This window comes from Rhinatrema bivittatum, chromosome 4 (assembly GCF_901001135.1).
Source record: "Rhinatrema bivittatum chromosome 4, aRhiBiv1.1, whole genome shotgun sequence".
In the NCBI taxonomy this organism is placed as follows: Eukaryota; Metazoa; Chordata; class Amphibia; order Gymnophiona; family Rhinatrematidae; genus Rhinatrema; species Rhinatrema bivittatum.
The window spans coordinates 109,489,432-109,516,011 of NC_042618.1; the positions used below are offsets into that span (position 1 = coordinate 109,489,432).

The 26,580-nt window shown below is 42.9% G+C and overlaps 1 protein-coding gene across 1 annotated transcript in view; it reads left to right on the forward strand.

Annotated features, from left to right (window-relative positions):
- TYRO3 (TYRO3 protein tyrosine kinase) overlaps positions 1–26,580 on the forward strand; it is a 116,896-nt gene that overhangs the window by 43,948 nt on the left and 46,368 nt on the right. The window contains exons 5-8 of the mRNA XM_029598655.1: positions 5,821–5,907; positions 7,698–7,813; positions 11,755–11,932; positions 14,361–14,503. Of these exons, the coding sequence (XP_029454515.1) occupies positions 5,821–5,907; positions 7,698–7,813; positions 11,755–11,932; positions 14,361–14,503 (524 nt within the window). The remainder of the gene's footprint in view (positions 1–5,820; positions 5,908–7,697; positions 7,814–11,754; positions 11,933–14,360; positions 14,504–26,580) is intronic.

Consider the following 26,580-nt stretch of genomic DNA (forward strand, 5'->3'; position numbering starts at 1 on the left):
GGTAATTGTATCTGATCTTAAGGGGCCAGATAAAGGTGGATAAAGAGATGCTAAAAGTAAAAAAAAATATGCTTGGCTGCACAGGGAGAGGAATTGTCGGCAGAAAAGTGGAGGTGATATTGTCCCTGTATAGGTCCCTGGTGAGACCTCATTTGGAATACTGTGTACAATTCTGGAGACTTCACTTTCCAAAGGATATAAACAGGATATAGTCAGTCCAGTGGGTGGCTACTAAAAATGGTCAGTTGTCTTTGTTCTAAAACATATATGGGGATAGGCTTAAAGATCTAAACATAAACACCCTAGAGGAAAGACAAAATAAGGGAGATAAGATAAGAGACATTCAAATATCTCAAAGGTTTCCATGCATAGGAGGTGAGCCTTTTTCAATGGAAAGGAGGCTCTAGAATGAGGTTAAAAGGGGATAGATTCAGGAATAATCCTAGGAAATATTTACAGAGAGGGTAGTGGATGTGTGGAACAGCCTCCCAGTGGAAATGGTGTAGATAAAAAACAGTATCTAAATTCAAGAAAGCAGGGGATCTCGAAAGAAGTGATGAGAATTATAATGCTACATTAATTGAAACGATGGGCAGACTGGATGGGGCCATATGGTCTTTTTCTGTCATCATGTTTCTCTTTGAAAGTTTAGCCTACTTGGTATCACACAGGCTTAAAAACTTCTGAAGAGACAAAATCATCAATTGGAAAGGAAATAGCATAGAGATAAATCAGTAGCAAACTCCATGCTTATCAAGCTAGTGCATGATTATAAATTGGCTGTGAAACAGGGTAAGAGATCTGTATTCCAAGAAGCTAAGGCAAGCTGAAAATTGCCCACATTAATGTGTTAGAATACTTGCTGACTTATCTGGGAAGAGTGCAGGGTCTGTCTTTTTTTTTTTTTTTTTTTATCAGAGGATCTGACAGCTGATAAGTTTGCTGATTTCCTCCCCCTTCCCCCAGAATAAAACTCTGGCTATTCAAAGTGCGTTTTCTATTTGTTCAGTCTTGCAAGTATTTCCACAAGAACTTTTTGACTCACTTAGGGGGTCATTTTCAAAAGCGATCACTAAATGGGGGCGGAGTCGGCCCCGGAAGAGGAGGGGTCGGGGCGGCACTGGGGCTGACTCTCTGCGGATACATCGCTGGCGTCGATAGGCAAGGACCCTTATCGCCGCCAGTTTTGCACCGAATAACTACACCTTTTATGGTGTAGTTATTCGATGCGAAAGCCGGCAGCCAGTGCACCGCAGTGGTACGATGTCCGCTGGCTTTCGCAGGCCCGCCCCCCCCCCCCCCCCCCCCCCATGACCACCAGATTTTCTAAGGTCTGCAACCTTAGAAAATCCAGGCCTTAGTTAGAAACTTTTTTCCTTGAAGTAAGTTGCCTTGTTTTAATAAGAACACAAAAAACTTTTGCTTTGGAGCCCCTCCTGACACACTTGATTCAGCATCTAAAATTTGAGCTTGCCCCATTTTCTATCATGCCTCATTAATACGAGCTTGGGGCAGGGTTTTGTACCATCTGCTTTGGAAGAAGCACTTATTCAGCCTATAATAATAATAAAAAAAAAAAAAAACAAACAGGTTGGCTGCATTTAAGTTTAACAATTTTATAGGCTATTTTCATTCTTGCAGTTCAGATAAAAACTTATTGAAAAAGTGCTCTTTCAGCTTGTGGGTTTTGTATTAAAAATGAATGCTTTGCATCTGAGGCAGTCTGGCTTCAGGCCTGACTTTAGTATGAAAACAACATCTCTGGTGGTACTGACTAATGAAATCTGTGGACAGGAAACTATTATTTCTTTAGCGATGTCCTCCGGATTTGACTCTTATTAACCATTACCTGAAAGATCTGGGGTTAGAGCATACAGTTCTGAAATGTATTATTATTATATTTTTTTTAATCTGGGCGCATTCAGAATCTGGGTCAAAACTGTTAGGTTGTGGTGTCCTGCAGGCCTGCATTCTGACCCCTGTTCTTTCTCATCTTTATTTGGTGCCCTTTTGCTACTTTGAAACAGAAGCAAGGGATCCCATGTTATCTCTGTGCAGATGATCCATGGTTTGTAGCATTTACTGACCATTCAGATTCTGAAGACTGGACTGTTTTAAATAACCACTTGGCAATTAAGGCAAGACAGTTATGTGATCATAATTTAAAGCTTAAACCATCAAAAACTGAGGCTTTATGAATAGGAAGATGCAGCTGTACTTTCTTTAGAATAAACAGTAGGTCGCCCATTGAATAAATTTCCAGCTATTTCTGGTGGGGTAATTTACCCCAAAAAAACGTTATTACAGTGCTAGGAATCTCTTGATATGGATGCTCAAGTTCATCAGTTCATGCTTTTTCTATCTGCAGGTTTTTTGTTTGTTTTTTTTTTGGCAGGTCAGACCAGACCTTTTCTGGACAAAGACCTAGAATCTTTAGTCTATTCTCTAATTTATTTCTTGCCTTGACTATTGCAGTGTCTTTTTATCACATTGTACTATTACATTACTTAAAAGATTGCAGTTGATCCAAAATACTGCTGTTAAATTGATTTTTTGAGCAAGGAAATATATGATCTCAGGTACTCCACTCCTGAAGCAGCTGCACTGGGTCACTATCACTGTTAAGAGTATTTTTAAAATTCTTATGCTAGTTTATAGAACTCTTGCCCACATGTCAGCTTCCGTATTTAGCCGATCTGTTGATTCCGTATAAACCAAACCAGTCTCTTCGCTCTTCCCAACAGAACCTGTTGGTGATCCCTCCTGCCAGGATTAGGTTGGAGCACGTCCGCAAACCTGTCTTTAGTTTTCTTGATCCCACTCTTTGGAAAAATCTCCTACAATATGTCAAGGAAGAAAAATGCTTCTTGAAGTTTTGTAAAAGTCTTAAAACTTGGGCTTTTATTCCAAGTTTCTAATGATTAATTGTATAGGTTTTTGTTTTGGGGTCCTTTTAGTTTTAATTTACTTTAGTGTTATTTTTAATATATTTTGTTTTTTGTTTTTATCTGTTGTTTGTTTTATTTTATATTGATTCTGTATGAATTGAGTTTTGTATGCTTTTAAAAATGTTAACCACTTTGATTGTAACTGGACTTGAGGTAATTCAAGTGACTAATAATGATTTCTCCTTGGTGTGGCGGCTGCAGGTTGTGTGGTGTTTGTTCCCCTCCATGCGAGCCACTACCTGACAGACATGGGGAAACAGATTCAGCAGGCTTTGTAAAAACGAGGCCTGGTTAAAAGAGTTAAAAGTTGGACAGTTTTTGGGAACACAGAATCAAATCTGCAGTGTTTCACTTTTAAACTTCTGTGAAGGAAAGGTGGATTGGATCAGCAGAATTCAAAGATCAAATTCAGCTGAGCAAGTGCAGCAGGGCTATCAGTGTTACAGAGGAAGTAGATCCTGCAAGTTGCAGCAGCGACAGACATGGTGTAGATTCTAAGAGATTTGGTTTTCAAAGCTCATAAAGCAACAGCAGGAGCAGAGACCGCTCTTGGAGTGGAAGGGTCAAGAATCCCTCAACTGCTCCCCTAGTCCAGCTGGACCACTTTCATTGGCTGGAGGGAAAGGCACTTTGGTTTGCCACCCTGACCCCCACATACAAACTTTTCTGGAGCTGCTGCTCTTACAGGCTGGGTACAGGACTCTCAAACACTAGGCCTGGCTTGGCACAGCTCTACCTGTTCTGGAATGCTCATTTTATGTGCGCAAGACTTGCTGTCGTTGCACGTAGGAAATGTGTGTTTCAGAATGTGAGTACTGCCTAGCGCCCTCACATGGAAATCCCATGCTTCCTGATGCAGAGAGATATAATGGCCTAAACTTTGGGTCGATACAGTAAAAAAAAATGCGGGAGAGCGGGCGCTCCCAGGCACCTCTCCTGGGCATGCTATTCTGTACTTAAATTAGGTGTCGCTCTAATAAGGAGGCACTAGGGTCACGCTAATTTGCAGTAGAGGTGGCTGTCAGTGGGTCTGACAACTGACGCTCTATTTTACCGGCGTCTGGTTCTCGAACCCGCTGACAGCCACGGGTTAGGAAAATGGATGCCAGTAAAAAAAGCAGTATTTTCTGCTTTTCTGTACACTTTATTAGGTTGGGCAAGTGTTCATTTCTGAGCATAAAATGTGTGGCTTGGCCGCATGTTTTACTTTCAGTATCCCAGTGATTAAAATAGCTTCATCAATATGCATTTGCATGTGATGAGCGTTATTAGTTTTTTGGGTTTTTTTTGGGGGGGGGGAGGTTGGCTGTGCGTTTTTGATGCGCTAAACCCCTTACTGTATAAGGGGTAATAGACACACACAGAAAACGCGCGGCCAATTGCAGGGTAAATGGTGTGCTCGGCTGAGCGCACCTTACTGTATCGGCCTGCTGGATTTTATTAGCACTGGAAGCTTAACTGCTGAGTCAGAGATGGATTTAAGTTTCCAACTCTGCAGTGCAGGCACATGAAATAAACAAAAAGTCTTTTCCACTCCATAGCTACTTAGCTGGATAAGTACAGACTTGTACAGCTAAGCAGTGGTGGCTAAAGGTGGCCAGATAGCCGTGTAAATATGATTTATCTGGCTGCTTTTTTTTTTTTTTAATTCTCAGCTTGATCTCCTGTTTACCTCGTTCCTGCTCCCCCACCCAGATTTAAAATGTGTGTTTGGCCTGTGCCGAACACACATTTTATCTATTTATGCACTTTTAACTCCCAGTGCATTAGAATATCATTAGCTTGCTGCATTGGGATTTTTAAAAATTGTTCATCTTTGCGTTAAAACTGTGTGCTAAAATCCCGCACACAGTTCCTTAATGCACAGATTATTGCATCAGCCTGAGTGAGTGCGAGGAGCTTTCGGGAGCTTTGGATGTTAATAACATCTCAGAAACGAAATTAAAAACAGAAAAAGTGTCTTGTAGGTATTTTTAAGTTGCCAAGTGAATTCTCCAAAAATCTGTTTCTTACTAGTACTGCTACTGTAAATAGACTGTAGTAAAAACGCTTGCTTTTGTGTAACCCTCTACTGCAGGGGTTCCCAAACTTTTTAAAGGAAGGGCCACATGACACATTTCAAAGCGCCGAGAGGGTTGGAGGGGGGTCCCCTTTGGGATTGTGATGAGCGGGGGAGGGGAGGGAAGGCAGCACATTCTCTCTATCCCTTTTAGTGATTTGAAATGCTGTGGAAATGGGGGAGGCATGGGGTGGTAGGTAGTGTTCATACAGTGATATGGCAGATAAAGATTAAGTAAAAATATATTCCTAGGAAGCTAGCCAACACTACCATACCCCTGGAACACTTACCACCTGCCCTGCCCCCCTTCCTCAGCATCTGTATCAGTCCCCTGGAAGTATTTTTTTTTTGGGGGGGGGGTGAATGGCAGAGTGATGTTTGTGATACTCTCTCTCTCCCATTCACACCCCATCCCCAAGCACTCTTGCTGTCTCTTCTTTCCCCCTATCTCGCCCTTCTCACACTTCTTTTCCATCCTCTCCCACCCCTTTGCTCCTATCTCGCCGGACTTCTCTTCTGCGGGTAGGGGTTGGACACCCCTCCAGCACTGGCCACTTCTGCTGACATGCGTGGTAAATACACATTTAAACCTTGCTCCACAGGGCAGTTCGACCACAGACAGGCAAATGTTAAGCGAGCTGGAAAAAAATTTGCTTTGGGGTGCTGAATGCGGCCCATGAACCATAGTTCAGGGACCCCTGCTGTGCGCTCTTGTCAGTCTTGCTGTTTGTCAAGGTACAGAAGATGTGATAATTTCTGCATGGTTAAAACTTTTTTTTTCTCCTTTCTTTTTTTTTTTTGTCTAAACCTCAGGGATTCAACAAGATGTGGTTTTCTCATGTGAAGCCCACAACCAAAAAGGGCTTTCCTCTTCCCGGACTGCCACTGTTCATGTGAAAGGTGAGGCGCTGTCCTGAGGGTGGCAGAGGAGGACCGTGTTGTGGCAGCTCTTAGTGGCTCTCTGCTTCTCAACCTCTGTGTGTGAGATCAAGCTTGAGCTATGATTGGTATTTTGGATGAGCTTGAGAACCTGTACAGTATGTAGAAGGTGGGAGAGATTACTGCCCTGACACAACCTTTGGACCCTGGATAAGCCAGGAATGGAGGAGTGGCCTGGTGGTTGTAATAGGGAAGCCAGGGTTCAAATCCTGCCTCTCCCACTGACTCTCCTTGTAACCTTTAGTAAGTCACTTCATCCATTATTGCCTCAAGTACAAGCTTAGACTGTAAGCCCTGTAAGAGACTGTAAGAGAAGTGCCTACTGTAAGAGAAGTGCCTACTGTGCTTAAACCTAACTCACCTTGAGCTCGGGTTTGGACAGGCTAGTCATTACATCTAAAATCCACATCTTTTAAAGGGATGGCATTCTGCCGGGCACGCAGGCTATTTGGTATGCAGATCCGCACCCTTCTGTGAAATAGCAGGAGAAAAAAAAAACCAGAATTAGGTCAGGGATGAAAGCAGAGTAAGCAGACACTTTGTCTCCGGACAAAAGTGTTGTCCTCCAGGCAGAACATGGCCCTGTCCATTTTGATGCTGAACACTGACAGATGATGGTGAAATTTGTCTGTTTAATGCTCCTGAGTGTGGATTTAGTGCTTTATAGCCACTGTTAACCCTGGCATGCTCAGCTTCCTTGGGAAACCTGCCTTAGGATTCACCAGAGCAGGTCTTAAATCGTCCACAGAAAGTCCTATCTTGATTGCTCCAGCCTCTTTTCAGATAGAGTCGCTCTGACACACAAGTTGGACAAATAGGAATGTAACATTCATCCCTCCCTTCGGTGTACAGACTAAAATGTAGTGCTTTACATCCCAAATGAAGAGAATAGCTCTGCAGCATCTTTTTGTCCATGGTATAGGGTGACCCTTTCTTCACCTCCTCCACCGCTCTTGTGTTGAGGTTAGAGGGCAGTAGAGTATTGCACACCCCCACCAAATTTCAGAGTATGGAGAAAATAAAATGTTATTTGCCATCTTCTCCTTTCCAAGTTGTATAGAACTGTTTTAGCACTTGCCTTGAGACTTACGTAAGTGGGGGAGGCATGAGAGAAAAGGTGACCCACACCAACCCTTTATGGTCGCAGGTTGAAATTTTATTTTAGCTCCTGCTTTACGGAGGTTTGTAGACCAGCAGAGTGTAGCAAGTACCAACACACGTTTGCAGGAGCTTACATCCCTGTTTTGGCCTGAGCAAACTGAGATGTGGTCCAGATGTGTATGGGAGTTACCCCCATTGATAGTTTTGTTGGAGTCAGCCTTTGTTAAAGGAGTGTAATTGTTTTTGCTATTTTTGCTATTGATTAAAAAAAAAATGATCTCATTTTGGTCAAATTCTGGTGATTATCTCAAGAACTCCAATCTGATCTCATCAGTGGCCACAACATTTTTGGGAACATATCTTTTGTATTTATTCAATATGAACTGTTTTGGATGTGGGGGCAGATGCCTAAGGTGGGGGTGGGGGATGAGTGTTCTGCTTCAGGGAGGTCTCCAGCCTTAGTGGATAGAACAGCTTATTGCATGGAGGAATTCAGGAAGCCCTCTGCTGCTGGGGAATATCCCCCATAAACCTTTACTACAATATGATGGGAAATTGCTGTGGAATATGTGAAAGAAAATATGCCAGAGACACAAAGTACAGATGGGATGTTTAATAAATTAAGAATAATTTAATGTTTTCAATTTTAGCCTTGCCGCTTGCACCTTTAAACGTCCTGGTAACTGACATTGCTGATACCACTGTCAACGTCTCCTGGAGCCCAGGCTTTGATGGGTACTCGCCACTTCAGTCTTGCACAGTACAGGTATGGTTCGGTTAGGGAACTCACTGGGCTTTCAGGTCAGTGGGTGGTTGTCTTTTATGTCTGGCCGACATTCACATACCTTCTATTTGTGTATTACATTGATACTGCTCAAGACGTGACGTCATGACGTTTGGCGTCACGGCATGTGACGTCACGTCTTGTGGCCAATTGCATGCACAGGGGCCGCTTTCCCCCGTGCTGGCATCCATCTTCCCCGGGACGGACGGCTGGAAAAAAAAGTAAGTCATGCAGCGGGAGGCAGGAGAGGTCCGATCGGGGCTTCGCCGCTTCACACTGTCAGTCTCTTCCCTCCTCCCGAAGCAGGGCGCGAAAAGCAGCCTTGCTCCGGGAGGAGGGAAGAAGAGACTGACAGTGTGAAGCGGCGAAGCGACTTACTTTTTGCTTTTACGGTTTTTTTCGCTTTTTTTTTTTTTTGCTTTGGGAGGAGGGGAGAGGACTGGGGCTGCCCCAGAGACCGGCACCCGTGATCGCGGCCGGGGCAGGTGAGCGGGGGCTGGGGGAAAGCTTGCCTCCTACCCTTACCCCTGCCTCTACCGCAGGGGTAAGGGTAGGCAGTAAGTTAGCAGGTTAAACGCGCGACAAAACTGCAGGGAAAGATAGTGATAGTCGGGGCGCGGGTTACGGGATGCTAGGGAATAGCTAATTCGCTCGTTTGCATGCAATATACATGCCGCGTGCGGAAGGGGTTGGCCGGGGATTTTAGGACGCGGTAGGAGTAGGTTAAAGGGGATTCGGGATCGCAGGAAGGGATAAAGCGGCCGGAAAGTGAGTAGAACGCGGCTTAGGAGCAGGGTAAACGCGGCCGCACTTTACAGGATAGTCCTGTATGTTAGGTGGAAGACCTTAAAGCTTAGGGTGGAGGGGTAGGAAAGGAAGGTGAGTGGGCACAAAGGGGCTTTTTTTTTGGTGCATGCTGAACCCTTTTTGTTTCTATGGGAGGAAAAGGAGTTCTATTGATGTGTGCCATGTTCTTAATAACAAGCACCATATAAAGAGCCTTAGGGAGGGAGCAAGGCTTTTCTTGGTGAGTGATAAACTCCCAATCGCAGATGTTTAGTGCGGTTGATGTTGGGAGTGCTGTGGCACGCAGGGTGCTTTCTTCCTGAGTACTGCCTGGCATACAGAACACACAACCTGTGAGGCAGGAGCGGACATTTTGCCAGAGTTAATTGCACTGAGGTTCTTTTAGACCCTGGGTATATAGCTGCACGTTGCTAACTTTATGGAATGACAAAAATGTGAATGGCCAGGGAGCCTCTGAGCCCTGCAGGGCGCCTTGGGAGGATTCTGCCAAGATTGATTCTGTGAAGACCCTTTTGTGGAATTGTTATAGCGGTGGAGGCTGAACACAGTGAATCTATTGGCTAAATCTTTTTTTAGCCCTGGGCACAGAAAATCTTGTTTTCTCTTTCCAGATATAAGTGTCTATCAAATGAGAAGTTTTGCTTAATAGCTCTGCTTCAGATGAGTAAAAAAAAAGCCAGCAATATCACATTTTAACCAATACCAAACAAAAATCTACAGATCCAAAAAGAGGAAATGTTATTGCTTGCAAAATCTGTCTGAATTTAAAATACTGGCACAAACTAAACCTACAAGCAGTAATCTTGTAGCTGCAATCATAACCAAACATTTCTTAAAATGTACAGGCAGTAAGATTCCTTTTTTTTTTTTTTTTTATTTTGCTCCTGAGGAAGTGTTGGCTATTTAAAGGTTTGCTTCCATCATTCCATACACTGCTATGCTGATCACTGACAAAACATCATGCAGGGATTTCACTTATGCATAAAAGCCCTATGTACAGCATAAACAGCTGAAGAGTGGATTCGGGGAAGGAGGTTTTTTTTTTGTTTGTTTTTTTTAAACAGGGTGTCCGGCCAGAATGAAGCATGAAATAAAGACCTAGAGAGATGCATCATAGAAAAGAATCCTTTAATCATGTACATTGCATATAATCTGGGTGCAGCTAGCGGTACGGTGGAGAGCTCAAATCCATCAGACATGCAGTGAGAAGAAATGAGGTATTCCATATAAAGGAACATGCCAGAGTTATGACGACCTGGTAGAGAAAAACTGGCATCTTGATTCTTAAATCCTAATAAATGTTGTTTAAGTTTAGGAATCGAAATATCAACTTTTCTCTCGTCATATCAAATTTTAGCGGCAAACAAGAAGAGATGCAGGGAAACAAATCAAGTCCTTGTACTTCAATATCTCATGTAATTCTTTATTGTGTACGGCCGAAAAGCTACGTCGGGAGGGATGGAAGTGCAACAATTTCCGCGACAGCATCTTTTAATGTTGGTGTGTGTCTGTCTACGCTTTGCTTTCCCTGTACACTTTCAACAACGACGTCTGAGGTACGTCTTTTTGCGCTGAAATATGTTATACTCCTTGACTGGTTCTACAGTTATTTTGTTTTATGTTGTAGATTGGAAATTGTTGCACTTCCGTCCCTCCCGATGCAGCCTTTCCGCAAAACACGGGGTCCATGTCGGGGGACCAGTTTTAAAGTGTTATTTTTGTTATATCACAGTGGAGTTGCCATACACAATAAAGGATTACATGAGATATTGAAGTACAAGGACTTAGTTTGTTTCCCTGCATCTCTTCTTGTTTGCCATTGTGATACCTGAGTGTAGTGGGCTCCTCCAATGCTGTTCTTGCAGAATATCAAATTTTAGCACGTTTCTTACTTGCAGTGCCTAGCTTTTGCTATCCTTTGAAAAACATTCCACTCCTTTTATCTCAAACCTATAAAAAATGAAAGTCACGTGTGAAATTGATAATATAGGTTGCCTTGAACTGTTGCACAATCACTGTTCATTATTCTCAGCCAACTTGCCGACGCTAAAAGTTGCTGTATACACAAAAGTGTGGCCAAAGCTTCAGGACCAGTGTGCCTTGCACCATTAGATTTTTGTTGCTGGCTGCTCCCCAGCTGCATTAAAATGGCCTCACAACATCCAAAATATTGTGATGGATAAACTGCCTTTGGACTTGAGAAGTCACAGCAGTGCTTTGCAGCTGGACTTCCACTCTTCATATTTTAGAGATGGTTATCCTTTGGATCTTGCTAAGTTTGATTTCTTGCTGTCCTTATTCATGGCTTCATAATCATCTGCTCCTTGGACTTCTTTGGGTAATGTTTCTAAATAGATTTGTCTTTTACATAACATGACAGGAATGAAACTCGCTCTTAAATGATAGAGATTTGTGTATGCAAAGTTTATCTACTCAATCAAGGCAGCCCTGAATTTGGCATATTGCTGGCCTAGCTGGTTGTTGGAGCTCCAGGCCAGATGGCAATGGAAAACTACGTTATCTGCTATTCATTTTTTTTTTTTAACCATTCTATTTCAGCTTTTGATTTCTCATGTTGTGGTGGAGATTCCTTGCTCTTGCCTCTCACTTCCTTGAACAAAGAAATGGATGCAGTAGTGCCATTTGTTTCTGGAGGGAAGCTAGAGGTCAGAACCATCCATGCTTCTATGAGCTTTGGGGCTGCCCCAGCACCCTGTCATATGATTTCAAGAAGGTTGCTGGCTCTTAGGGACAGGCTGAGCCAGTCTTGGCATTATGGATGTGTAGTTCTGGCTTGCCTAAGAAAGGCAGGACTATATAAGTTCATAGATGCAATTGGGGAGAACTAGGAGTGGCTCATCCTGTCCTTGATGACGTGGCGCTATTTTGATAGTCCTCTCTAGATAAGTATGAGAACAATAACTGTGAAAGCTTGCTGGGCAGGCTGGATGGGCCGTTTGGTCTTCTTCTGCCATCATTTCTATGTTTCTATGTGTAATGCATTGGAGGTAGTGCCATTTTGTGCATCCAGGATTCAATGCTTCCCTGTTGCTGCCTGGTGTTTTCCATGATTTCCATTCTGTTGTTTTTTCAGACTTCCTTTTGTTTTTCCTCAGGTGACAGAGTTGCATAGCGACCGTGACATTCCACAAGTGATTGTCCCTGTCCCTCCCTTTGCCTCCACTTTACAAGGATTGCAGCAGTCCACAAATTACAGCATCTGTGTCCAGTGTGCGAATGAGATGGGTGTCTCCCCTTTCACAGACAGGGTTTCCTTCCAGACTCTGGAGTCAGGTTGGTAAATACCAGGGCTTGGTTTGGAGAGCTGCTGGGGAAGGTGGGATTCTGGTTAGGATGTTGGCAGATTTCTTGTTTGGTGTCGTTGGCATGCCAAAGCCAATCAACCGAAAATTCCAGATGGGTGAGGGGTAAAAACTTGAAATCTGACAGTTCTGTAGGTTGTTTAAAATGGTTCCCTACCTTGTCTGTCCAGAAACCTGAAGGTTGATTCTGGAATGGTAATATGAATATAGAATTAAACCTGAACTAGAAATGCAGCAGTTGTCATAGCACATTATGGACTTTTTAGAAGTCAAAATGCAGCAGGATCCCAATTAGTGAAGGTATCTACTCAAGTTCTAAGTGTTATTTCACTTCAATACCTGTAACATTTTACCAAAAGCCATTGTAATCCCCAAAGAGTATTTCTGTGTAAATGAGTTTGCTTTGCAGCCCTTCTTTTCCTGCCAGTGCTACTGTTCCCTCCCCTGAAAGTGACTTACTCTGATAGCTTCTTCAATTAAAGCAGCATAAATGTCCAAGTCCAAAGTTGTTGACCAAGCAATAGCTGCTTCTTCAGCTAAATGCATTACCTTTTAGTTTTTTCTGCAATTTGCATAATGAGCAATCATTTATTATGTGGTCAGCAGTTTGATTTATTTATTTATTTATTTAAAAAATATGATATTCTGCCTATAACAAGTCATGCTAAGCGGATTACAACTAAGATTAACATAAAATACAAACATAAATCAGAATTAAAACAAATTAAAATAATAAAACAGCAAATCAATAAATATAAAATTCAAAACATTCCTGCTGAACATTACACTTGCACTGATCTTACGATTCAAAAGCCTGAGCAAATAGGTATGCCTTGACTTGTTTTCTAAATAAACTTATTATTATTACTATTACGTAAGGCCAAAGTTAGAGAATTTCATAGTTCAGGCCCTGCAACTGAGAAGGACCTAGACCATGTCTCATTTAAGCATGCTACCTTAACTGTAGGAATTGATGATAAATTCTTATCAGACCTCAACACGCGACTAGGCGTGTAAATCTGCAAAGAATTTGCTAAATACCTGGGGCCAACCAATTTTAACGTTTTATAAATCAGAACTAGCATCTTAAATTTAATCCTGTATCCACCAGGGAGCCAATAAAACTCTCTCAGCCTTGTTGATAATATGATCTGTAAGGCTAGTCAGAAGCGGAGCTCTCTCTTCGGTCTTCCATTTATGGAGACACTGGGCCACCCTGGCAAATACAGTGTTGCAGATTCAACTGGATTTTCAACAGGTCAAAACTGAGAGCTTCATTCATTGGATTGTTAAACATTTGCTGGGAAAGTTCTTGCTGACCCATTCCTTTCTCCAGTGGTCCCTTACCGTAAAGTCTAGAGTAAGATTTTTTTATACAAATAAAATGGTTTGCGAGAGCAAAGTCACTCCTGAGGTAGATAGACCAAAGTCTTGAGGTATTGGGAAATGTAAGTTCCTTTGAATACGCTTGTCATTCTCTTTTTCTGTACTTTCACTTGAAGTACTATTTGTTACCAAGCAGATATTAATAAAGATATTTAAACATAAAGCAGCACTCAGGAAGACTGATATTGGGGGGGGTGGGGAGAGAGCTCTATTTGACAACACAGGGAGCCAAGGCAATGACTTCAGAGTACGAGTTACAACGTGCATTATTCACCATGTTGACTAAAGGAGGTCGGCTTTCAGAGGGATAAGGTGATTAAATTGGCCCTTTTTAAAATTGACTAGAGCTCAGCCCCTACATTTTAGGATCCTAAACAGTGGGAGGCTGTGGAGGCCTAAATCTAGGCAAATGATTTACAGGTCTAAGTTCAGGTTGCTAAGTTTTAGGGATCTTAGAATTTAGGTGCTAAAATTTTAGGGATCTAATATAGGTTAAGATTTTTTGTTTTAATTTACTGTTTATGCTTTGTACGTCTGCTGCTGTTCCACACCGGTGCACAGTATCCTGCAATAGAATACACTAAAGCAGCTGCTGAAGTTTGAAGCTTTCTGGTATCCAACCCCTATATGGTGCCTGCTAACCTACAGATGTTTACTAGTGATTTGGTTTCACCAGTGGTCTCTTGTAGATGTTCACGATGATTCTTAAATATTTGTTTGCATATTATGAGAATCTCTGAGCTCGTTAAATGATGCCATCCTCAGAATCCTCAACCAGGCATAGAGTTCTCTAGTGCTTGCTTCAGAGGTCTCCAAAAGTGGAGCCACAGCAACAAAATATCTATTGAACACCTTCAACTTGTCTCATTTAAACAAGAATGTTCTTCATTATGACTGAAAACTTTCCACGATAGTGGTAAAATGAAATTGTATAGTAAAAAGAAATTGGGTGGGGAGAGATGATTTACTGTGAACTATAACTTGAGTGCTTTTTGTCTGATTTTTGTCTCCAGCACCCAGCATTGCTCCACTGAACATCCGTTTAGTCCAGGAGGACTCTGCTCTAGTGCTGGAGTGGGAGGAGGTGGCTCCTAATGTGGAGAAGGAGGCCCCACTAGAGTACAAACTGCAGTGGATTCAAGACAATGTAACTCAGGTATCTCGTGAAGAAAATGCATCCATACTAATAACAGCAAAGGGCTCATGGCTTAACCAGGATTGGGCCCCATGACTTAATCAATGTGTTTCAATAGCATGAGGAAAATCCAAGTTCTGGAGCACTTGAGTCTTTTGTGTTACTGGCCCAAATAAGCAGTAAATTGTTGCAAATGACAAGGACATGGGGTGTAATAAGCATCTTTCTCCACTGGCCCCAATAGCTAGCAAACTTTTTCAGTCGGAGAAGAAGCTGTTGATCTTGTTCACGAGATTAGTGCTATATTTGTGACTGTAGTAGGATAAGGGATCCAACATTAAACCTGAATATGGCAGAAAAACGTGAAGCAAATGAAATCCTGAGGAAACGCAAACAATTTTGACCCTTTAACTAAGGGAGGGAGATGGCTTCTTGCCATGCACCTTTGTTTAGATTGTTTTGTTAGGGGGGGGGGGCGGGGGGCACCTGGAAACCATCTTCTTAAATTAAATTCATTGCAACACTAAGGGGCAGATTTTTAAAGGTTTACGCGCGTAACCCGAAAACCTCCTCCTGCATGCGCCGAGCCTATTTTGTTATAGGCTCGGCGACGCGCACAAGCCCCGGGATGCGCACATGTCCCGGGGCTTTGAAAAAGGGGCAGAAAGGGGCCGGGGGCGTAACTCCTGAATAAAGGTAGGGGGGGGATTTAGGTAGGTATGGGGGGTGGGTTAGATAGGGGAAGGTGGGGGGGGAGCGGAAGGAAAGTTCCCTTCGAGGCCGCTCCGATTTCGGAGAGGCCTCGGAGGGAATGGGGAAAGCCATTGGGGTTCCCCTAGGGCTCGGCGTGCACAATTGTGCACCTCCTTGCGCATGCCGACCCTGGATTTTATAACATGCACGCGGCTGCGCGTACATGTTATAAAATCAGGTGTGCATTAGTGTGCGCTGGGTATCGCACACAAATGCAGGCCGTGTGTGCAGGTTAAAAAACCTGCCCCTAAGTCTGTGATCTAGAATATCTATGGATATTGAGTCTTCAGGCATAATTAGTTCTTCACATTACAGAGAATAATTCCATAAGCAACCCATTATTCATTACACATTGCAACTTCATCTCAAAGACTTGTCATAGGCATAGAGTGGGAGGAAGTCCCTTTCTGAAGGAGGCCCTCCGAGTCCTTGGGTTCTCTGACTTAGATAATGAATGAAGAAGTTTGTTGGCATACCTTATCAAACAGATCCTCCAAACAAACCCAAGGAGCTGGATGTACTAAAGGTTTTTCCTGTTTTCTGGCTGAGGAAAATGCTTTGTATATAGGACCCCCAAGAGGCCAATATTCAAAAAAAGAAAAAACTGAGCATGCATCCAACACCATCTCTGTAAAGAAATGTTTTCTTAAAGATGAATTTTCAAAACATGCACACCTCTACTTGTGAATTCTGTGTTTTTATAAAAGTCCAATATATGCATGGATTTTCACTTTCACATGCACATATACTCACGTAAAAAAGGAACAGAAGAGGGGCATTCCTGGGAAGGCCAATACTCGCATGCAGAAGTTATTTTAAAAGATACTTGCATGCAACATTTGTCAACTTATTTGTGTATTTTTACACCTAATTACCTGGCATAAATGATATTAAATGTTAATTTTGTATTTATCGTCGATAAGCAAGTTAATGGGATGGTGTCAGGAACATGATGCGGACCTGTCTCTCAAATTCAGTTAAAGTTTTAGTGTATTGAACATGCACAGGTCTTACTATCGGGCGGATTTTCAAAGCCCTGCTCGCGTAAATCCGCCCGGATTTACGCGAGCAGGGCCTTGCGCGCCGGCGCGCCTATTTTCCATAGGACGCGTGTAGGTCCCGGGGTTTTCGGAAGGGGGCGTGTCGGGGCGGGACCCGATGACACGGCGTTTCGGGGGCGGGGCGTGGTGTTTCGGGGGTGGGACCGGGGGCGTGGTCCAGGCCTTCGGACCAGCCCCCGGGTTGGAGCACGGCGCGCCTAGATTTACGTTTGCTTCTCGCAAGCGTAAATCTACGGACAAAGGTAAGGGGGGGGGGTTTAGATAGGGCCGGGGGGTGGGTTAGGGAGGGGAAGGTGAGGGGAGGGCAAAAGAGAGTTCCCTCCGAGGCCGCTCCGATTTCGGAGCAGCCTCAGAGGGAACGGAGACAGGTTGTGCGGCTCAGCGCGCGCTGGCTGCCCAAAATCGGCAGCCTTGCGCGCACCGATCCAGGATTTTAGAAGATACGCGCGGCTAAGCGCGTATCTTATAAAATCCAGCATACTTTTGTTTGCGCCTGCTGCGCAAACAAAAGTACTCGATCGCGCAGTTTTTAAAAATCTACCCCTATGTGAACAGTGGTTTCAGAACGCTCTTCAGTTTCTTTGCAGCCGTGCTTCGCAAGAACACAGATCTTTTCTCCCTTCATGCTTTGGAACTCTCTTAATTCTAATTGCTCTTAGTGACAAACTAACAAGCACTCTTTAATGCTAGTATGGTCTCTCGTTCATCAGGATTCAAGTAGTGCTCCTGCGGTCACACAATGTCCATTACAGACAGCCATAACTATTGTTATTTATGCCTAGGCCTGGAATACGGTTAGGAAAATTATCGGGGCTAGGGCCACATGTCCCTGAGGGCTCAATTTCGAGAGGGCCGACAAAATAGCCCGACTCAAGATGGAGTCTGAACCTCCAGCAGGTAGTACATCTTCTTACAGCAGCCACAGCCCAGATGGGGCAAAGAGAAAAATCCTCTCACACTTCCCCAAATGCAAAAGATTCCCACCAGGCTAAAAAACACCTTAAGGAATCTTAAAGGCCACCAGAGATGCTGATTGCATCAAAAGCATCTTTGACGCACCCTTCTCAGAGCGTCAGAACAACAAAAAAGAAGCAGGTGCTGAAACAAAAAATACCCGGCGCATCTACGACGCACAAGTGCCTTGACAACCAGTGCACAGAAGGCGCATGGCACACCTTGAGAAACTGTGCACAAAAGGCACACGGTGCAAAAAACAGCGCATGGCACATCCTCAACCATAACTCATGACACTCATACAGCCACGGCACACGGCAAGGATATGGCACATGGTGTGCACACGACGCAAGATGCAAGTTTCACTGTAGGATGCTGATGGACCCAATCAAAAACATCCAGAGAAAAGCACAGAAGCCAAGAAGGATCGGGGACATGCCACACTAGGTTGCCATTTCGATCCAGTTCTTTCCGCTTGGATAGACATCAGCCACCCCCAACATCACAAAGGAGCATGGCAGATGATATTTTACATGCAGCAATACCTCCAACCAGATTACCTTCGGGTGCCTATCCAATGTTCTGTTCAGTATTCTCCCTGCCTAACGCTACACCCAGACCAATGCAGATTTCCAGACTGTGGAAGCAGAGCTTCCGCTTTCAGACTCCAGATCTGATCAGCTTGATTATTCCTTTCTCAAAGCCAAGGAGCTTGGAGCCTGACCAAATTTTAGTCCTTGAAGAGGATGCTTCTACCCTGTCACTGGTATAAAGATGTCAACAAGCAGTCAAACAGATTACTAATATTGTCAAGTTTTTTTCACCAATCTTTTTTTCCTCAAGTACCATCTCCATCTTTCCTACCAGTGTATCTAATTCTACCACCAGCAAATAAGGTAATGCCAGGAATGCCACCTCTCCCTATGTTGTCTTCATCAGCCTCGACTCTACCAGAAGAATTGCTGCTGCCTTCTCCCATTCCATCCAGAGAGTGTTCACCACTACCATACCTTCCATTGGCTCGTTCCCCAGGGGAGCCCCTAAGCAGTTCCACAGGATTACCATCTGATCCACCACAGCACATCACCCACAGAGGATCTAACCTACTCCAGGTTTGTGAAGATGAGCTCTGCCCTCAAATTAGAGGTTAGAAAGGAGCCAGACCCATGTGCAGAGGTTATAGAACTAGTCATAATTTAAGACGTCCCAACAGAACCTTTGACTCTACCATCTCACAATATGGTCAACGCAGTGCTGCTTTAAAAAAAAAAAAAAAGAAACCCCCTTCTTTGGACCAGTAATGGCTAGAAAAGTATGTAATAGTATAGCTACCACCTGTTTCAGTAGTAGTCAAATCAGCAATGAAAAAAGCAAAAAAGTCCAGGCTGCATTCACAAACTGTTGGACGACTTCAGCAAGAAAGTTTTCCAAGGGACCATGTCTACCACAAGAATAGAACATCAATTCTTCATGGTCCAGTACTTGTATGATTGTGTACAAAATCTGAACTAACAATAACTGGGTAAATTACAGATATTCTCTATACATGAATAATCATACAATATATACCTGTTAAAAAAAAAAAAACAACAAAAAAACAAAACCCCAGGTATATATTGTATGATTATTCATGTACAAAATCTGAAGACATATATCCATTCAGAGTCTGGGGAGCAGATTACACCTTAACCTCTTCATGACCTAGAGGAAAGCCTATGACATCTCCTTCGCTTAGTCAATGAAGTATTTGACACTACGGCCAGAACATCAGTAGCCTCCATAGGTGCCAGAAGAATGGTATGGTCGTGAGCAAGTGGCTTAAGGGAAGGATGTTCATAAGAAGCTCACTGACCTCCCTTGCTTAGGAGACCATCTATTCGGAGAAAAATTAAGGGAAACAGTTGCTCAGATAAAGGAGCAGAACATGGCTGTCCAGTCTTTACCTACAAAGAGCGAACTGGGAGGCAGAAATTGATGCTACTTCCCTCGGTATAAACATTCTTACTATCCCCATAGACAGTACCAGTCATCCCAACCTTACCATCTGCCCTTGTACCAGCACATACCATAACAACCACAACCCATTCAACAAAGAGGATACCAGAGAAACCGGCAAACACCAAAATCATAACCATACCCCACCACAAATCCACAACAAGGTGTGTGGGTTTTTTTTGGGGGGTTTTTGTGTTTTTTTTTAACTAGTCCATTGCCACTGCCACAAATTCCAATCAGGGGCAGAATTCAAAAGTTCTTACAGACCTAGGTGGAAATAACCATGGCCAATGGGTCCTCAAAATATTCTGCACAGGTTACCATCTCAACTTCTCCCACCAGCCTAAGTTTACCCCATTCCGCACTCCCACCCCCAAATCCTGACCATCTAGTTCTTACTCAAGAAGTATGCAAATTTATTCCATCAGAATGCAATACAGAGATACCACCCCATGACTACTACAAGGGATACTATTCACATTACTTCCTTATACCCAAGAAGACAGGGGATCTTCACCTGATTCTCAATCTTAGATCATTAAACAGACATCTATGATGATGAGAAATTCAAGATGACATATCTGGGCACCATATTGTCCTTCATCCAGCCCAGCGACTGGATGTGCTGTCTCGACCTAAAAGATGCATATACACACATCCTGATCCATCCCTTGTGTTGGTACTGCCTCTGCTTCAGGATCAGACAGATTCACTACCAATACAAGGTCCTCCTTTTGGAGTCTCATTTGCCCTGAGAGTTTTTATGAAAGGCCTACCAGTGGCTGTGGCACATCTACATCATTCCAGGATATGTCTTTTTTTCCTTATCTCGATGACTGGTTAATAATGGTACCAGACAAATGCACACTGTTTTCAGACAGAGATGACAATTCGCTGCCTGGAAACTTTGTTTTTCTCATAAAATTATGAGAACTCTATGCTCCGCGCATCACAATGATCCAGTTCATAGGAGCACAAATAGACTCGATCGGATCCAAAGCTTGTCTCCTCCATGAGAGGGCTCTCAAGTTTCACATCTTGGCAAAAACGTTTGCAACTCAAGACAACAGCAGTTCGCTATATACTCTGGCACGTGACAGCTGTCATACATGTAGTCCCATTAACATGACTCTAGATGCATTGTTAGCAGTGGGGTCTAAAAAGCCAATGGTGCCAGTTCCTTTAACTGCTATCAACATGGATCCAAGTAACTCAGTTAATAGCACAGGGAATAAGAATGCTACAGCCAAATATATTGGAAGAAGGCTCTCCCTTACATCCAATTCCACACCACATGATCTTAACAGATACTTCCACGTTGGGGTGGAATGCTCACCTCCTCCAGTACAAGACGCAAGGCTTTTGGAATCACGATGAATGATCATGCTCCATCAATCTAGTGGAAATCAGAGCCATGCAAAATGCTCTGAAGGCATTCAAACACCTCCTCAAGGGAAAGGTTTTGATGATCCTCACAGACAACCAGATAGCCATTATCTATGTCAATAAACAAGGAGGCACAGGATCATGGACGCTCTGCAAGGATGCCTTGCAAATATGGAAGTGGGCAGATCATGCCAAAGTAACTTTGCAAGCCATTTACTTACCAGGCATTGCAAACATGAAGGCAGACTACCTCAACAGAACTTTGCACATACCAGTGGTCCTTGATGTAGACGGTAGCCAACTTGTTCCACTTTGGTCAATCCTGGATAGACCTGTTTTGCCATGAAAAACAGAAAAATTCACAGTTTCTGCTCAATTTGACCCATCCACCACCGAGAAGCACCTGGATGCTTTCCTGTTGTCCTGGAATAAGGATCTATGCAACATGTTTTCCTCCGCTATCGCTAATCCCCAAAACAGTGCAAAAATGCATACGAGATCACATCGAGATGATTCTAATAGCCCCTATTGCTTAGCCGAGACAGCCATGGTATATGTATCTCATACAGTACACAACCTCCCCTCCACAACACCTTGGGAGCAACCCAGATCTATTAACACAGGAGGAGGGATGCCTTCTCCACCCATTACATTCAACTCTAGATCTCATATCTAAGACTGCACATTCAACATCCATGTGAACTGGAACCTACCAAACTCAATTCAAGATGACGTCCTCTCAGCAAAAAAGCCATGACCCTGCCAGAATTACACATTTAAATGATGTTGCTATTCCAGTTGGTGCACGTATCATTCTCTGGACCCGTTCACCAGTGAACACCAACATTTACTTTCCTATCCTCACCATCTCTCTAACTGGATTAGCAAGAGTGCACCTGAACGCCATAGCAGCATACCATAATTAAGAAAATGGAGCTCCAGTTTCCACACCCACTTTATCAGGGGACTTCTTCCCCTATGACCACCTGTTAAATGGTCCTCCATTCCTAGGGACATAAACAAAGTCCTATCATCTCTAATGAAGCCTCCATTTGAACCCTTAGAGTTAGTCTCGCTGAAATTCCTCACATGGAAGGTAATTTTCTTAGTAACAGCAACCTCTGCATGCAAAATAAGCGAGATCCAGGCCTTAATCCATTTTTCGTCCTATCCCCAGTTCTTCCATAAGGTGGCCCTCTGTCCCCACCCAAAGTTCTTACCAAAAGTAGTATCGCAATTCCACTTGAATCAGAGCATCTCACTTTCCCCAAACTGCACAAACAAGAAAGGGAAAACCTACTTCACTCGCTCAGTTGCAAACAAGCTCTGGCTTACAATAAAAGGACTCAGACTCATAGAAATGGATCTCATTTATTCATTTCCTATGATCCAAACAGACTAGGTGTCCCAGTGACCAAGCATACACATTCTAACTGGATCACAGCCTGCATTAAGCACTGCTACGCTGCGCGCTCGCTCCACCTCCCAGATCCAGTGAGGACCCATCAAGTATGTGCTACAGCTGCATCAGTTGCACACTTGAATAATATTGCCATAAAGGACATATGCAGAGCTGCCACCTGGTCATCTATTCACACTTTCACTTCACAATTACTGCCTAGATAAAGCAGCCACAGCTGTCAATTCAGTAGCAGCGGCAGTCCTCGATTGTGCCACTACATCTTGGTATGCTGCCCACGAAGGAGTCCGGGTTACACAAAAAAAAAAAAAAAGAGGAAAAGAAGAAACTAAGAAAAGTAGTCTTTATACTTTCATTGCAACCCTCAGCTTAGGACTCTTCATTCAGCATGGTTAATTCAGCCTGCTTATAGATGGGGGGGGGGAAGCAAGTTTTTGCTTACTGTAAATAGTGTTTTCAATAGAAAGGATGAATTAGCCATGTGAAAAACACCCCTCCTCCCTGGACAGCAATGACTCAAACTGAATCAACTAGCTTTGTTATCCACTGAAGAAAGATCTGGAACCAAAGATTGTGCGGGAAGACCCACATATGCTCGATGACAAAAAAAAAAAAGTTACTGACTTTGAGAGACAGCTCTGCATCGTGCTGCCTAGTGACATCACCCCATTGAGCATGGCTAATTCATCTGGCTATCTATGGAAAATGCAGTTTACGGAAAGCAAAACTTGCTGTACTGACTGGATGGTAGGTCTGGGTGAACTGGGGGGAGTTCAGGCTGAGGGTCTCAACAACCTGGAGGAGGACTGGGCAAACTGGTGGACTAATTGGTTAAACTGGTAAATTCACTCACACACGCGTTTTAAAATCTACTTGTGTGTAAATCCTGACTTACCCGATTAACTTCCACTTTATATTCATTCATAAAATATATGCGTGTATATTTTTAAAATAGGTGGTTAAAGTAGGTGTTCATTGCATTGAAATGTGGTTCCAATATTCATGTGTTGGCTTACATATGCGTGTATGTTGAGTAAACATGTATATTTTACAATATGTGCATATGTGATGTATATGTTGTAAAACTACATACTGCCATGTGTATGTGCCACAGTGTGCAGTTGTTTGAACATTATCCTCTGAGTACTCCTGAGTCCTCACCCTTTCGCCCTTATCCCATGACCCGTCTTTCCAGAGCCTCCTTTCTGATGAGAGGCCTGTCTCTTGTGTGCATCATATCTCCCTGGTCTCTCTATTGTTTAGAGCAAAGACCATTGAACCCTCTAGACAGACTCCAGTTGATATTCTTTTGAAGATGTGGTCTCCAGAATTGTATGTAATATTCCAAATGAGGTCTCACTAGTGAGTTATACAGGGGCAATATCATCCCTCTTTTTTTTTTCCTGCCAACTATTCCTCTCCCTATGCACCTAAGCATCTTTCTGGGTTTAGCAGTCACTTTATTCATCTGTTTGGCCACCTTAAGAATTAACTAATCCATGCAGGCAAATTCACAATCGCTGCATTGTAAAAATCTGCACCCATGATGACCTACTGATGCTGGCAGGTGCATGAGATTGCCCTGGTGAAGAAGTTACTTGTCTGTTAAGATGCAATCAGAAGTTTTATGATGTGATCTGATCCATCTAATGGTCTTATCAGGGTTTACATAATACCTAATTACGCACCTTTTTTTTTACATGTATGTCAATTTGGCTTAGATATCACTATTAAGAGGTTCAGATACCAGATTTCACACTGTGCCATAGATGGTAGGCCATTCATACCAGTATTATTGAGTGATATTCTGTTATCCCTATACAAGTTGTTAAATGTGTCAGTTTGTGGGCACATTTGAATCTTGTAAAATGATGCTGCCTCTGTAGTTGTAGATGTTTTAAATAGTTTAAGAAAAAAAGATCATAAGATACAATCCTACCCCTGTTTCATGCTTCGAAGAAATTCATCCCTTATACCAGAGGTTCCCAGACCTGTCCAGGAGGACCCCTAACCAGTCAGGATTTTAGGATTTCCACAATGATTTTGCATGAGGGATATATGCATGCACTGCCTCTACTGCAGTCCTCCAGGACAGGTTTGGGAACCACTGCCCTATACTATTAGTTTCCTTGGGTTTTTGCATCCCAAATGCATAACTCTGCATTTTTTACCATTAAGTCTTAGCCGCCAAATTCTAGACCATTCTTCAAGCTTTGCTAGATCCCTACTCATGGTTTCCACACCTTTCTGACGGTTTATCCTGTTGCAGATTTTGGTATCATCAGCAAAAAAACAAACCATTCTCAGCCATTTTTCTGGAATGCTGCTCACAAAAATGTTAAGTACTGGTCCAAGGACCAGTTCCCTTAATATATTTGGATGTATTCCAACCAGCCTTATCACTTTATCTACTTTTTATTGTTGCTAGCTCCTCATCGCTCAAGGGGCGATCCGGGTAACTATAGACCAGTGAGCCTGACTTCAGTGCCGGGAAAAATAGTGGAAACTATTCTCAAGAACAAAATTGTAAAGCATATAGAAAGACATGATTTAATGGAACATGGTCAACATGGATTTACCCAAGGGAAGACTTGCCTAACAAATCTGCTTCATTTTTTTGAAGGGGTTAATAAACATGTGGATAAAGGGGAACCGGTAGATGTAGTGTATTTGGATTTTCAGAAGGCGTTTGACAAAGTCCCTCATGAGAGGCTTCTACGAAAACTAAAAAGTCATGGGATAGGAGGCGATGTCCTTTCGTGGATTACAAGCTGGTTAAAAGACAGGAATCAGAGAGTAGGATTAAATGGTCAATTTTCTCAGTGGAAAAGGGTAAACAGTGGAGTACCTCAGGGATCTGTACTTGGACCGGTGCTTTTTAATATATATATAAATGATCTGGAAAGGAATACAACGAGTGAGGTTATCAAATTTGCAGATGATACAAAATTATTCAGAGTAGTTAAATCACAAGCAGACTGTGATACATTGCAGGAGGACCTTGCAAGACTTGAAGATTGGGCATCCAAATGGCAGATGAAATTTAATGTGGACAAGTGCAAGGTGTTGCATATAGGGAAAAATAACCGTTGCTGTAGTTATACGATGTTAGGTTCCATATTAGGAGCTACCACCCAGGAAAAAGATCGAGGCATCATAGTGGATACTTTAAAATCGTCAGCTCAATGTGCTGCAGCAGTCAAAAAAGCAAATAGAATGTTAGGAATTATTAGGAAGGGAATGGTTAATAGAACGGAAAATGTCATAATGCCTCTATATCGCTCCATGGTGAGACCACACCTTGAATACTGTGTACAATTCTGGTCGCCGCATCTCAAAAAAGATATAGTTGCGATGGAGAAGGTACAGAGAAGGGCAACCAAAATGATAAAGGGGATGGAACAGCTTCCCTATGAGGAAAGGCTGAAGAGGTTAGGGCTGTTCAGCTTGGAGAAGAGAAGGCTGAGGGGGGATATGATAGAGGTCTTTAAGATCATGTGAGGTTTTGAACGAGTAGATGTGACTCGGTTATTTTCACTTTCGAATAATAGAAGGACTAGGGGTCATTCCATGAAGTTAGCAAGTAGCACATTTAAGACTAATCTGAGAAAATTCTTTTTCATGCAACGCACAATAAAGCTCTGGAATTTGTTGCCAGAGGATGTGGTTAGTGCAGTTAGTGTAGCTGGTTTCAAAAAAATGTTTGGATAAGTTCTTGGAGAAGTCCATTAATGGCTATTAATCAATTTTACTTAGGGGAATAGCCACTGCTATTAATTGCATCAGTAGCATGGGATCTTCTTAGTGTTTGGGTAATTGCCAGGTTCTTGTGGCCTGGTTTTGGCCTCTGTTGGAAACAGGATGCTGGGCTTGATGGACCCTTGGTCTGACCCAGCATGGCAATTTCTTATGTTCTTATGTTCCTGAAAATTATTTTGAGGTTTACCTCACTTCCAGTCCTATGTGTGTCTATTTTCTGTGGTTCTACTCCCGGCCCTTCCTCAGCAAACACCAAACAGGAATATTTGTTAAGTAATTCTGCTTGCTCCTGGTCAGCCTCTATATATTACTCTACTTCACCTCTGAATCTCACAATGCCACACTTGGAACTTCCTCCTATCACGAACATATATTTAAAAAAAAAAAAAAAGACTTGTCCCCCTGTACTGTATTTTCTATTTCTTCTTCTATTTGCATCTTTGCTCTCCTAATTACTTTCCCAGCTTCTCTCAGCTTTTCCAGATATTGTCACCTGTCATCCACTTTCTGTGATCTCGTATAGTTTGAGCACTAACTTTTTTCCTTTATCTCTTTCAACTGCTACTTTAGAAAACCATAGCGGCCTCTTTTTTTGTTTTCTTACCTTTTATTTACAAAAATGTTAGCTGCCCTTACAATATCCCCTTTTCATTTTGTCCACTGCTCTTCTACTCTTCCCCCCCCCCCCCCCCCCCATTTTGGGGGAAGAGGAGTTAAGAATCTGTTTTATAATTTGAAATGACTCATTCCCCTTCACTCAGGATGTAGCT